The 15,299-nt window shown below is 46.1% G+C and overlaps 1 protein-coding gene across 2 annotated transcripts in view; it reads right to left on the reverse strand.

Moving 5' to 3' along the window:
* LOC142813847 (uncharacterized) overlaps positions 1 to 15,299 on the reverse strand; it is a 46,242-nt gene that overhangs the window by 10,985 nt on the left and 19,958 nt on the right. For both annotated transcript variants that reach the window (XM_075891810.1, XM_075891809.1), the window contains exon 2: positions 13,072 to 13,179. In XM_075891810.1, the coding sequence (XP_075747925.1) occupies positions 13,072 to 13,141 (70 nt within the window). In that variant the 5' untranslated portion in view covers positions 13,142 to 13,179. The remainder of the gene's footprint in view (positions 1 to 13,071; positions 13,180 to 15,299) is intronic.

Raw genomic sequence — 15,299 nt, forward strand, 5'->3', positions numbered from 1 at the left:
GTTTGTTGGAAAAAGGGATCGACTATGAATACGACAAGGAGTGCTGGCTTTGGGATCACGCACTGCAGCAGCAACCCACACAGTCGGGCTGCGGTTTATTACAAATAAACCCCTTTTTCTACCCAACGGGAAGCTTGATTTTCTGCAAGTGGTGCCGGCAACCATCGGAACACCGAAAACCACTTCGATAAAGCCAAGGTAATAGTATTCCCACTTACGGATTCGACCGACCGACTTACAGCTGCTTAATGCGTAGACGCAACATGGAAACTTTCAAACTGAAGCTCAAATCACAGAGCCCAAATAACACGGCTTATAAACGCTCACTCAAGAAAGCGTTAAGGAAGAGGAGCTTTGTGTTTTCAACGAACGCCTCGATCAGCTTCACACCAACTCAAGGCCATCGACTCCGGCATCGTTCCTCCGCTATCAACGACCGAAACAGAGTTTGACCGAGTTGTGAAATACAACGATCGAGCCACAATCACGTCAGCGAAGCTCAAGTGTAGGCTACGCCAACTTCAAGATTCCCGAAGGCGTTCACTACCACCAGCAACCCGCGACCTGAGGGTGTGCTAAGCTGCAACGTTCCAAACAGGAAAAGAAAGAGAAAAACTTCTTGAAGACTACTAAACGCACGCATGTTTCTCATGAATAAGTTGTAGTGTTGGACATTTTTATGACAAACGGAAAATATTTTACGCACAAAATAAACATTCATTCTGGAGGTGATGCTTTGTTTCTCAAAGTACAAAACATATTGTGAACACGGCACTTCTTTAAGCACGACTAGCGCCCATCCTGTATGGCTGTTCTTTCCGTGTCTCCGTCTGGTTCGTTTTGCACCACGAATATGAATGGAAGTGCCTCGCCCACTTCTTTGTTTTGACTCAATTCGGTGTATGTGTACCTTCTCGTGATTTGATGCCTCAGTTTTGTGTTTTATGCACATGCATATCAAAAATATGCAAAAATATACTGTTTGACTATGCGAAAAAGAGTAGCCGGTGCCGAAGAAGGCACCCTGTCCTGCCAACCTCAGCAGCAAGCAAACTGAACACAAAAAACACGACTAAACTTTGAGGACACTCAAAACTAATTATTCTTTGAAGGTTACTCCTTTGCAAACCACTAGGATCCCTATTTATGCGTTATGAACAACCAATTTTGAAGGATGACGCATACCGATAACTCATATTTAAATGCAAGCGCTAGTGCTCAGCATTGTGTACGCTATTGACTGAATTCAATGACAACTGCCCAGACGAAGGAAAGGTGATGCGAGAGAGTGCTGTAAGAATAATGCGTAAGCCCAGCGTTAACCAAGAAATCGCAAAATCAGCATTTATAAAAAAACTGAAAAAAAAAACGGAGTGCCCGTAAACCAGAGCCGCCAGGACGCCCTCATTGCCCTGTTCCACTACACGCCGGTTGACCAATCACACAAGCGCGCTTGAATGCGGGCCGCGAGAGGCTAAGCCTCGCTAATTCCAACCACGATCTTCCTCCAGTCTCTCCTTAGGCAGAGCGAGGGTAAAGTGATCTGGCGGCAATATTTTCTTGCACGACGGAAGAAGAAGAGAACAATGCGTTTCTCAGTAGCTGTTCCTCAGAATTCATGCCGTTGCTGCCGTCCCTTGCTTGGAGATCCTCGCGTAGGAGCCACTATCCTCGCTGTATACGTGTCGTTCTCTAAACGCTTCTGCAGTGGCACAGCAGTGAGGTGTGTATGAAACACCTAATCATAGACGGTGCAATAGCGTGTCGAATAGTCTATAAATCTTTTCATTAGGCGAAAATCGGAGAGACGGATCTATTTGATGCAAGAGTGACGACTTTGTATTTTCGTCAAACCAAGCATCTTTGCATAATTTGTGCACTCACCAGTGCACGTAAATCCATGTGTTGTCTATTCGTTGTTTACAAATTGTTACATTTGATATACATTTCTATGTATGTTTATTGCACGGTGTGTGTGTGTGTGTGTGTGTGTGTGTGTGTGTGTGTGTGTGTGTGTGTGTGTGTGTGTGTGTGTGTGTGTGTGTGTGTGTGTGTGTGTGCATGTGTGCATGTGTGTGCGTGTGTGTAACTTTGTTGATGTTATGTACATGCTAAGCACATTTGTCAGCTGTGCTGTTCTGTTGCCGCCACCACCACGGCCTTATTATGTATATAGGGGGGGGGGGGGGCAGAACTTAGTGAAGTGAATAGTCGCTTTATTCTCACCCCTTTATCAACAGTGTATTGGGAGGGGGTAAAGTATTATTATTATTATTATTATTATTATTATTATTATTATTATTATTATTATTATTATTATTATTATTATTATTATTATTATTATTATTATTATTATTATTATTATTATTATTATTATTATTATTGTAGAGAGGAAGAAGAATGTGTGCCGCAGTGGGTCACGCTTTTAGCAAGAGGAGCCGAGCGCGAGCTGTTCCCCCGAGCGTTGTGTTTCCTGCGTCGGTTCCTGCCACCCGCTTTCCGCATCAATAGACCTGCTGTGCGAGTACTACTTGCGCCAATAAACCCCGTTTCAGAGTAATGGAGGTGCGGGGTAACTCAACCTGGAACTGCGCAACAGCAAACTACCTGCCATCCCAGACATGGCTGCAGAAAACACCCAGCAAGGTACAACCCAGCCTCAGATGGTCATCGTGCCCACTGCGCTACGCGTGCGCGATCCACTTTTTTTCGACGGTACTGATGAGCAAGACGTAGAAGATTGGCTGTCGACATTTGAAAAGCTAGGCGCAAGCAACAAGTGGGACGACCCTTCGAAGCTGCAATATGTACCTTTCTACCTGAAAGAGGTGGCGAGTCTCTGGTTTAACAACCACCACTCGAAATTCGCCACTTGGGGTGCCTTTAAGCTACGCGTTACCGATGTGTTCGGTCGCCCCGAGGTACGCAAGCTCCGTGCCGAACAGCGCCTACGGGGACGCGCACAGCTTCAAGGAGAAGGCTTCACAAGCTACATCGAGGATGTGCTCGACTTTTGCAAGCGCCTTGACCCTTCAATGATCTAGGCAGACAAGATCAAACATATTTTGAAGGGAATAGACGACGACGCCTTCCAGATGCTGCTTGCCAAGGGCCCACGTACCGTGTCCGAACTCGCCCCTCTTTGCCAGAGCTTCTAGGAGTTGCGCAAACAATGGGTCATGACACGGCGTCCAGTGGCTACCGATGAAACTCTCGCGGCATTGAGCCTGGGTGGAGACCACAGCGCAATCATGTCCGAAATCAAACGATATGTGCGCGGGGAGGTGGCCCGACAACTTTCGTGCCTGTCGTATCTACCGGCAACGGAACCCTCTTCTGAGCGTCTCGCGCCCGCCATCAGGCAGGTAATACAGGCGCAGGTCTCTGAGGCATTGCCGTCCGTCTCTCAGACAGCACCCGTCACCGTGCTATTGACTTATGCTGCTGTTGCTGGTACTCCGCCACGACCTCCGCTTGGGCCGACTCCCCAGCCTGTACGAGTATCAACGACATCATTTCCAGCAACACAACAGCGCTATAACGGAAACCCTTGGCGCACAGTTGACAATCGCCCGATCTGTTACGCATGCGAATATCCAGGTCAGATGACGCGCTTCTATCGCCGGCGCTTCGCAACGGGCCCGGCTGCACCTCCGAGGTACTCTGACTACTCTTTACCGGCCCCGTACAACGCGCAACGAGAACTGCCACGTCAATGCGACCGACAATCAGTGGAACGCGTCCCGTCACCAACCGAACTAGACCACCGCCCTGCTGCCGACTACCGATCATTCGGTCCCCGTCGCTCATCCTCAACACGCCGCTACCATTCTCCGTCCCCTCTGCATCGCCGACCGAACCGTGTAGAGACGGAAGACTGACGGCCGCAGCTCCGGAGGCACGAGCTGCGAAATCGTCGCATTGTACAAGTCCTCGCCCGTCCCCCACAAACGTTCTGGAAGTGTTTGTTGAAGGTCTACGAACTCTTGCGCTTGTTTATACGGGTGCCGCCGTATCTGTGATGAGTCAGAAACTCTGCCGTTCGATACGAAAAGTAACGACGCCACCTTCCAACGTTTTGCTGGATACCGCGAGTGCGCAACCAATTCGACCAGTCGGAGCATGTACGGCGAGAGTAAACATTCAGGACGTCCTGTACCACATCGAGTTTCTCGTGTTGACCACTTGTGCCCACGACGTGATACTTGGATGGGATTTTTTGTCACGCCACCACGCCATATTTGACTGCGCTCGCGCGCAGGTGGAATTGTCTGTGTTTTCAGATGCGTCATCTACCGACAATGAGCGCACTCGCCTGGGCAAGCTTCTTGTTGCTTCCGACGTTGATATTCCTCCTCTTAGTGCCATCGTTGTTCCCGTCAATCGCACAGTATTATCCAACTCTACCGTTGTGTTCTTCCCATCTGACGTTTTCAGTCGCCGCCACGGTACGTCTCTGCTATACGCCGTTCTGCCTCCTCACCAGGATACTTCCGGAATTGTCGTTTGCAATCCTAGCTCATGCCCTCTCACCTTAAGAGCTCACGAAACACTGGGCTATGTTCATCCTGTTGATGACAACGTTATTGTGCCTATTGAGTCCCACGACCCTGGCCAGCAACTTCAACTGAACGCCGTTACTCCTCTTTTTGCGTTTCTTCTGACCCTTCTGCATGAATTCCGAGATTCATTTGACCTTCCTCAAAGGCACTGAGTCCAACTAACACCGTCGCTCACACAATCTACACTGGAACGCACCCTCCTTTGCGACAACGCCCCTACCACGTATCACCCAAGGAACGAAGTGTAATTGCAGAACAGGTGGATGATATGCTTCAGCGCGGTGTTATCAAACCATCTTATAGCCCCTGGTCTTCAACTGTGGTGCTAGTGAAGAAAAAAGACGGTTCGATTAGATTTTGTGTCGACTACCGGCGACTGAACAAAATTACACGGAAAGATGTATACCCTCTTCCCCGCATCGACGACGCTATCGATTGCCTACAAGGTGCCGAATTCTTTTCTTCGCTGTACTTACGTTCAGGTTACTGGCAGGTTCCGATGGCAGAGTGTGACCGTCCCAAAACAGCGTTCGTTACGCCGGATGGCCTATACGAATTCATGGTTATGCCATTCGGTCTGTGCATTGCACCTGCAACGTTTGAGCGAATGATGGACAGCATTTTACGCGGCCTTAGATGGCAGATATGCTTATGTTACCTCGATGATGTTATCGTATTTTCTCCTGATTTCCCTACCCACGTCGACGATCTGCGCACCATTCTTCAGTGTCTTAACAAGGCAAACCTCCAGCTTAACCTAAAGAAGTGCCGCTTTGGGGCTCGCCAACTTACTATACTTGGTCACGTTGTGTCAAAGGATGGAATTTGCCCCGACCCAGACAAACTTCGAGCCGTAGCCGACTTTCCGAAGCAGACTTCACTCAAAGAACTTAGGAGCTTCATCGGCTTGTGCTCGTATTTTCGTCGTTTCGTCCACAACTTTGCAACAATAATAGCCCCACTTACACAACTACTGAACGGTCCAGCTAATCTTTCTAACTGGACCCCGGCATGCGACGAAGCTTTCCTTACACTGCGCCGCCTACTTACGTCCCCACCGATTCTACGCCATTACGACCCAAGTGCCCCCACTGAAGTGCACACAGATTCCAGTGGTGTTGGTCTGGGAGCAGTACTCGCGCAACGAAACCCCGGTATTCCAGAGTACGTCGTCACATACGCAAGCCGCGCACTCACGAAAGCGGAGATGAACTACTCCGTAACTGAAAAAGAATGCCTCGCAATCGTTTGGGCGTTAAGCAAGTTTTGTCCTTACTTGTACGGACAGAGTTTCGACGTTGTGACCGATCACCACGCACTTTGTTGGTTGGCGTCGCTAAAAGATCCTTCAGGTCACCTTGGACGTTGGGCTCTTCGACTACAAGAATTCGCCATTCGTGTCGTCTACCGCTCAGGACGAAAACACTCTGATGCGGACGCCCTCTCACGATCACCATTGAGATCCACCGCAGACCTGCATTCGGACACCAACTTCTTCATCGCTCCCATTTCCGTCACAAGCATGTCGTCTGAACAGCGGAAAGACCCATGGATAACATCTCTTCCTAACATTCTTTCCGACTCTTCAACGTCTGCATACCCACGCGCTCTTCGCCGCCAAGCCACACATTTCGCGATACGGGACGCGCAACTATACCGCAGAAACTACCACGTGTACGGTCGTAAATGGCTTTTGGTTATACCACGCCACATGCGATCTGATGTCTGTGCGTATTTTCATGCCGACCCACAACATGCTCACGCTGGTGTGATAAAAACATATCAGCGGATCCGCCAGCGTTACTACTGGAGTGGTATGTACACTTTTGTACGAAAATACATTCGGTCTTGTTCATTATGCCAACGACGAAAGACAGCTGCCCATTCACCCGGATTATTACAGCCTCTACCATGTCCAGCACACCCTTTCGACCGCGTTGGTATCGATCTATATGGTCCCCTTCCTTACACTGCCACTGAAAATCGATGGATCATTGTCGCCGTCGACCATCTGACGAGGTATGCTGAAACAGCTCCACTACCTACGGCTGGTGCACGTGACGTGACCAATTTCGTTTTGCGACGCTTCGTACTGCGTCACGGGGCACCACGTGAACTACTAAGTGATCGAGGGCGTGTCGTTTTATCCGAAGTTGTACAACAACGCCTTCAGGCATGCCGCACGGTGCACCGCACCTCTACAGCCTACCACCCGCAGACCAAGGGTCTAACTGAGCGCTTCAACCGAACGCTAGGAGACATGCTCGCCATGTATGTCGATTCCGTCCAATCAAACTGAAATGTCATTTTCCCATTTGTGACCTATGCGTACAACACCGCGATGCAGTCAACCACAGGCTTCTCGCCTTTCTTTCTTCTATATGAGCGTGAGCCATGCTCCGCCCTTAACACCATTTTGCCGTATCGTCCCGACGTCTCAGAGTTCAGCCCTCTTTTTGAAATTTTGCACCACGCTGAAGAGTGTCGTCACTTGGCCCGATCATTCACCTCGGACAAGCAAGCATTCGAAAAAGACCGCCACGACCGCGACCAGCAAGTCGAGACTTTTGCCGTGGGCTCGCTTGTCTGGCTCCGACTGCCCTTCCACTCCCCAGGTCTGTCCGCTAAGTTTGCCCCCAAGTTTCACAGTCCTTATCGCGTCGTCGAACGTCGATCTCCTGTCACATACGTGATCGAGCAGGTCACGCCATCTACAGACAGGTGATTCCTTGGTCGTGAGACTGTCCACGTGAGTCGTCTCAAGCCATATCACGACCCACTCCCAATCTCGTCACCTTGACTTGCCAGGATGGCTCGTCTTCGTCGCCGGGGTATTGTAGAGAGGAAGAAGAATGTGTGCCGCAGTGGGTCACGCCTTTAGCAAGAGGAGCCGAGCGCGAGCTGTTCCCCCGAGCGTTGTGTTTCCTGCGTCGGTTCCTGCCGCCCGCTTTCCGCATCAATAGACCTGCTGTGCGAGTTCTTCCTCTCTACATTATTATTATTATTATTATTATTATTACACTTGAGTACTTTTCGTGATAGTGGACATCTTCTAAAACTGATACATATGTAGGGTTCAACATCCCAAAAACATTATATGAATACGAGACATGCCATAGTGGAAGACTCCGGAAATTTCGACCACCTGGGGTTGTTTAACGTGCACGCAAATCTAAGCACACGGGCCTACAACATTTCCGCCTTTATCATCTAAAAAATCGACACCGTCCCTTGGATAAAAAGTTCTCTGTGAGGAAAACATGGTGTTCTTCACCTGTACATACTTGCATGCGTAAGGCTAAAAGCCCTGTCGAGCTCATTCAGAGCTCCTTAATTTCACAAGCCCTTACGAACAGCGGGGCTAGTGTTCTGTGTGTTTACATAAACTACCAGTTGTTACATTTGTACTGCATATTTTTTCCTAGACCTGAAGCCTCGTCTTTCGGCTCCTCAAATAGACCAACTGTCTTCAATTCGCTTCTCTTATACACTTACGGGCAACAATAACTCACTTCCATGTAAAAAGCGGTAATGTAAGTACGACCAAAGGTATCGAGCTGTCCTCATTCTCGTGGCTAGAAAGCGTTAGAAGGGGCACACCGGCGCAAGAACGCCTCCATCCATCTACTTGCACTTATCGGGCAAAAACATTACGGCAGTACAGGAGCTAAACCATAGAAATGAAAAAGAAAAGGTGGTTGAAGCCGTGTGCCATGAAACAATCGAGGAATAGAAGTTCTCCAAAGAACCATCGTTCTCACGATGATCTTTTTTATTACAACTTCCCAGCTGCTTCTCTCACACCCGGAGCCCCTGTATCGAATTTGTAATAAAGTGGTAACTGGAAGGCTGCCGGGGGTGGTCCGCGATCGGGAACGTTCAATAGGACCCGCAATAGGTCCAACCCGAAGCAGAGAAAATGTCAAATTAGGAACAGGCCAGCTGAAGTAAACGTTCCCAATGTCTTCTATCAACGCTGCTAAATCTCCGGGAACGTTAGCACGTGGAAATGAAAACAAAAAAATACAGAAGCCCAGAAAAGGAGCCGGAAAGAAAGGAAGCGATTTTTGATGTTTTTGTTGCTGTCAGAATTCAAGATCAATACAAAACGATACATAAAAGAAGAAGAAAAACAAGTGCACAATTTTTCTCGTTGGGGGAAAACACAATTGATCAGTGAGATTACAGAGTGCGATGATAGAATCCGCTGCTCACAAGCTTACAGCACAGCTGAGACTCTTTTCCTTACTCCGCTCTTGATATATATATATATATATATATATATATATATATATAAAATTGTCACGGAGAGGAGGCACATGCACGGCTTGTAGAAAATTTCACAATGTAAATATGTGCATGAGCTACCCCTTCTTAATATAATGTTCAAACAAGACACCTAAAATCTAGTGCTACTCGCCAATACCACTTAAAAAAAAGAAGCTTACACAATATCTGTGCCCAGCCATCAAACACATAGCTTACTTATACAATAAAACACTCCTAAGGGAAGCTTTCAATTGAAGTAAAGCCTATCACATACAACATAGAGTGGTTTCTAAAGAGGTTTCTGCAATATTTCTGCACCACTGAACAGCGCCAACGGAAAAGGAGTGAGGGGGGGGAGGGGGGTTAGGGGCTGTGGTACGGAAGGGGAAGAGCAGAAAGGAAAACCCACCTTATCGAAGTGAGTACCCACAGATCATTCTGTTGGGAACTTCTTTCTTTCAGAAAAAAATGATGGTTGCTCAGTGACATTTAGGATCGAACCCGGCACAGGCCTTATAGGAGGCGGATATCACTTGAGTGCCATATTGGTAGTTACAAAATTGAAACACTCACACAGGTCAACTAACTAGCCAGAGAAATATAGAGGAAAGGGAACATGTTGTACTCGGGAAGACTTGGGTCTGCTAAGTAGGCACTCTCTTTTGACGTCAGCGACAAGGGTATACCGCCGACACAGTGTATATGATTTACGATATGAAAGGCTTTTGAATTCTCCCGCTCGCATTTTGTCATTACACAACCCAAAATGCTTTTGTGATCAAACAACGACTTATTATTTTGAATTTCCCGCAGCTTCATGATCAACAGTCAAACTGACTCGCTGGTGTATTATGTATTATGTATTATATGTATTAAATATGTGCTATGTTATAGCATCCACCTAATCATGGACCTCTTGGTGTTCTCATATGTGAACTTCACACATCGCAGTGAAATACAGTAAAACACACTAGTATCACAATCAATGAATAGTTTTCTACAAATATTTCTACAAGCCCTACTCCCTTTCCCCTGTGTTATAACCTCGCAGACAAGCCGGCCAATTTTCATTGTGCAGAAAAAAAAACTACGCTGACACTTTGCTTTTCAGCCGCTTTCTTAATGGGAGGATTTTTGTTGATGTAAGGTATGACTGTAGTTTCTTCATCCTTTCTGGAGTCTTCCGGACTTCCAGAAAGGTCGGTTTCTGGAAACCGATTTCTGCTACAGACCCGATGACCGAGAGAGAAAACCGGCGGCTATCAACCTCGCTACTTACTGATTTGAACCACAGTCCAGGTGTTAAAAGGTTTATTAAAATAGATAAGTTTTCCCTCGCGCAAGATCCCTATATATTCATTGGAGCACCTAGCCTGGCAATTCATTGGCTGAAGCCGCCAGCCTGGCCTGCTTGTCCCATTTCTTTTAGGCCTGAATGTCTGAGCTTCTCAGTCCTTTCTAGTATGGTTCATGTGGGGATGAGAGGTGAGTTTCACTGGGAGGTATCCGCTGTTTCCGTCGAATCAAATCATAATTTTTTCGCTTAACTTGTTTGTTCACACGTTTACACATGAATTTACTTCTGTTAGGTGCCTTTATACAAATGATAAAAAAGGGCCATCATTCACGACAGGAAGCCGAATGAGGAAATTCATTTTGGAGGAGGAAGGAAGAAAGTTTAAGCGGAAAGACAGGGAGGTTAGCCAGTTCTTAGACCGGCTGGCTACCCTGTGCTGGGGAAAGGGGTGAGGGGAATGAAAGATGTTAAAAAGAAATATTGCGAAGAGAGGGAGAAATTACAAAAAAAATTGCGACAGAGGAAAGGCAACATCAAAGAGTATAAGACACCAAAGTCTGTCTCTGAGGCCAGTTGTCCGCAAAAAGCACAGCAAAGCCTTCAAAGCCTTCTGGGCTGAGGATGGGCTTCGCCAATGACCCAGAATCCTTTGTTCCGACAAAGGCCGATCGTCTAGTCTATCCAGAGCTGCAGTTAGTTCTTGTCTTTGCGCGTTGAAATGGGTGCACTCACACAGAAGGTGCGCGAAGGTTTCTTTGCAACTGCAGTAAGTGCATGTAGGAGAGCTGGCCATCCCAATGAAAAAAAAATCATTTTGAATCAATGGCTGCTTTATAAATTCATTTTGAATCAATAAAGCAGCCAGGCTGCTGTTATGTATTAAAAAACTTATCCTGTCAGTACGTCAGATAGGGTCCCACTACTCGGCCGGCAGATGTGTGGGCGTTACACGTGCTGCTTCCTTGTACATCCGCATACTATGAGCCAAGTGCCAACATCCGCATCGTTCATTCGACCAAGCTGCATCTCTTTCCCGTGAATCTCTGGCAACCCTCATCAGTGCAGCAAGAGGTCCTGGCCGTGACAAGGCTATACAAACACGTTCGGCTGGGCACAATGCTGGAAGTGAACATTGACACACAGAAAGGTGGAAGATGAGCATCCAGGCGCAGAAAAAGTCATAGGCCTCGGGTGGGTCAGGCTGGGCGACCTCGGATGATAAGCGGAAACACTTTGTCCCCACGAAAAGACCGCTGCCGATGACAGTGCGACGGACAAATCGAACAGCCTGTGGCCAACGTATAGTGAATGATCAACAACACAGTGTCACGAACATCAAGCCACCGCAGTACGTGATGGTGGCGTGTTCATTGTTTGCCGCTGCATCATAATTTTTTGTGCTACTGGTGTCCAACACAGTTCCGTGCAGCGGCAATGAGTGCTCTGTTTTCGTGAAAGGCCGAATTAATGCTTCACATCTGCGGATTAGCGATCATTTAGTGTGCACACGCGTCAAAATATTGAGTGCTCAGTGAAGCCATTCTGTCTTGGTGGCACGCTCAACATGTGATGATTCTTCTGCAAAAAGAAAATTTAGAATAAATGCGCACCTCATGTGAAAAAAAACAGTTGCTAGTGAGGTTAGTGGATCAAGTAATAACATGACTGTGGCATTTACGTTTGGCCTTGGAGAAATGCTTAACTACTCATGTGCTCTCACTGGCAACGTTGGACACCTGTGAAGAGGCCTTTGTAGATCTCACTGAGGCTCTACACCCGGTGACATACGTGATATTTAAAAACTCTGTATAAATAGCATTAGCTGTGCGTCAAAAAGATCAATACTGCAGCTTCGCCGCTTTTATTGATGTGCACAGATTGAATAAATCATTCTAACGCTCTCCAAACAGTGATTGCTTGTGGCGCATATGTACGTTTGATGTTTGATACCTGCAGCGTTACTGAACCCTTTTTCTGTTGTGGTGTTCTTGCCTTTTCCTCGTTCGGTGTTCTTTTCTGCAAGAAATTGTTTCTTTAATTCCGGATCAGCTAGTCCGCGGCAACGGCGTGGTGTGTAGCCATGGTGTCAGTTGAGCTGCCGCCATTTATATTTCAATATGAATGTGTCTTTCCTACTATAGGGGCTGCACGAGTGCCTTTAAAATGATGTGGCGGCTTTAAGACGAGAATTAAGCGTTCCACCGTCATGGCCATCAATGAAAATAAGCGGTGTGCCCTTAAACCCGTCCTGTTCCTGAAAAAAAAAATACGTATACTCCAAACGTAAAAAAGCAAAAAAGAAAAAGCAGCTATGAATTACATACACGTAGCTATGCGTATCTTGATATATATACCTACGCGCAATCTAAGAAAGACGTATATGCAAGTCGAATCCTATCATGTCGACCTAGATGATCGAAACTGTCGCAGAAAAGGCGTTGGTATATTTGGACGGACTCAGCATATTCTGTGCAAGTGCCTACAATGCAGTGTTTCGGCTGCAATCCAATTTTTACGCGCTGATGCAGTTATATGACCGAATACTGTCGCGAAAAATTGTGCTACGCCATCGACAAGACTTGACGGCGTTGATTTTGCAGGGTTGTCTTACCTTGCGGACGTGTTTGTGCCTTTTATATTCTATAACGAAGAAGAATGTGGACTGACAAAAAAACAGTGATACGCACTACCACTGAAATTCATAGCGAAAACGTCACGAGTCTCATGCGCGTTGGTGCAATGATGCGTTCCTCGGTTTTAGGTGCAACATTGAATTGTGATGAAACATACACACTGTGCAGTGGTCAATCAAATAAATTACGTAGTGAAGCTTATAGGTACTAGAAATAGAGGAGCGATGATTTTTGAGGGTCAGCGCTACGTCAGGAAATCCAAACTTTGGCTTTCTAGGCGTAAGGTATTTGTGCATGCACGTGTACTTACCCTTTTTGGAACTTAACTCAGTCGTACGGCGAAGACACGCAAAAAAGGTTGCCGCTCGCAAACGTACCATAAAAACTGGGGTGACTGCACCTACTGGACACGGTGAACCTGGGTTTTAAAAAGGAGTTCACAGCATTTTTACAACATGCAGAGCATGCATTTTACTACGTAAACATTTTATGGTTACTGCATTCCAAGATCCATGCGTAACTCCGTCCTTGTGCGATGTAAGGTTGACATGTGCAGGCGTACGGGTTGAAAAAAAAAATGAAGGAAATAAACGAACACACCAAAAAAGATGGAAATGAAAGGAGAGAGAATGAAAGCCGAAAAAGAAAGAAGAAAATAAGGAAGAAAAAAAAGAAAGAAAGAGGGAAAAAAGAAAGGAAGGAAGCGAGAAAAGAAACGAAAACATGAAAAAAAGGAAGAAAAATAGAGGAGAGATTGCAAGAAACAAAGACAGGAAGAAGACGGAACAAAAAAAAGACTAAGAAAGGAAGAAAAGATAGAAATATTTATTAAAAGGAGAGGAAGGAAAGAAAGAACAAAGATTGCTTGATTGATATGTGGGGTTTAACGTCCCAAAACCACCATTTGATTATGAGACTCAATAAACAATTGTATCGGGCCAGTTGGTAAGGATCCATCGTGCTAGGAAGCGCAGCCACTAATACAAAGAACACACAAGCGCTTGTGTTGTGTGTTCTTTGTATTAGTGGCTGCGCTTCCTAGCATGATGATTATGAGAGACGCCGTAGTGGAGGGCTCCGGAAATTTTGACCACCTGGGGTTCTTTAACGTGCACCCAAATCTGAGTACACGGGCCTACAACATTTCCGCCTCCATCGGAAATGCAGCCGCCACAGCCGGGATTTGAACCCGCGACCTGCGGAACAGCAGCCGAGTACCTTAGCCACTAGACCACCGTGGCGGGGCAAGAAAGAACAAAGAGGAAAAGTAAGAAATGAAAGCAAGAGTTAAAGAAAGAAAGAAAGAAAGAAAGAATGGAAGTGAAAAAATAAATAGAAGGAAGGAAGCAAGAAGAGAAAGCAAGCAAGAAAGAAAGGATTTATTGACATGTAGGTTTAAATTCGCAAACCCACCATATAATTATGAGAGACGCCATAGTGGAGGGCTAAGAAAATTTCGACCACCTGGGGTTTTTTAGCGTGCACCAAAATATGAGCACACTACAGCATTTCTGCCACGCGACTACAGCAACGCGACTACAGCATTTCTGCCTCCATCGGAAATGCAGCCGCCGCAGCCGGGATTCGAGCACGCGACATGCGGGTCAGCAGCCGAGGGCGTTAGCCACTATACCACAACGGCGGGGCAAAAAGAAAGAAAGAAAGAAAGAAAGGAAGAAAGGAAGAAAGAAAGAAAGGAAGAAAGGAGGGACGGAAGGAAGTCAGAAAGAAAACAACAAAAGAAAGAATGAAAGAGAAGCAGGAAGCCAATGAACGGCAGAAACAAAGACGTCAAACAGGATCATTTTTCCCGAAACAGGATCATTTATTCCTTTTTCATGAAACTGATCTATGACTGGAATACGTCACCAGAACAAATTGTTAGTGTTGCTTCAAATAATTATTTCTTTGCATAAGTATTTTTATGTGTTTTGGTGCGTACGCTGCATTGCTAATGAAGTTAGTTTACTAATTGTAAAGTGGTAAGTTATATCTATGTGTCGACTACCACATGCACTTACAATCTGTATGTTTACATTTTCCTAGATGTTTTACCTGAATTCCCCCCCCCCCTTCATCAATATAATGCCTAATGCCACTGTGGGTCACTTTTTAATAAATAAATAAATAAATAACAAATAACTAGACAAATAAATAAATAAAGTAATAATAAATCGCTCCAGTCATGAAGCCAGGCTTCCAGCTATTCATAAGGTGCTGCTTAGACCAAGAACTTTCATAGCGCCAATAACTCTGCTCTAAGAAAACATTTTTTAGGCAAATGACTTTCATTATTTTTTACATTAGATTATACCATGTGGCGATCAGACGAATATCAATAATCAGTCTCCTTGGAAAAGAAAGGCGTTTCGACCTGCTAAGCAGATTTCTCAGCAATTCCTGTCGTCTACTCCGCTCATTGACGCTTCGCAGGCTATTGGAGAGTAGTGATTTTCTAAACCGAAGGGGTTCCCAGGTAAAAGACAAAGACGTACAGTATGAGTCCTGTGTGTATATACCTTGAATAATTGAGTTTCT

Source organism: Rhipicephalus microplus, chromosome 4 (assembly GCF_043290135.1).
Source record: "Rhipicephalus microplus isolate Deutch F79 chromosome 4, USDA_Rmic, whole genome shotgun sequence".
Classification (NCBI taxonomy): Eukaryota; Metazoa; Arthropoda; class Arachnida; order Ixodida; family Ixodidae; genus Rhipicephalus; species Rhipicephalus microplus.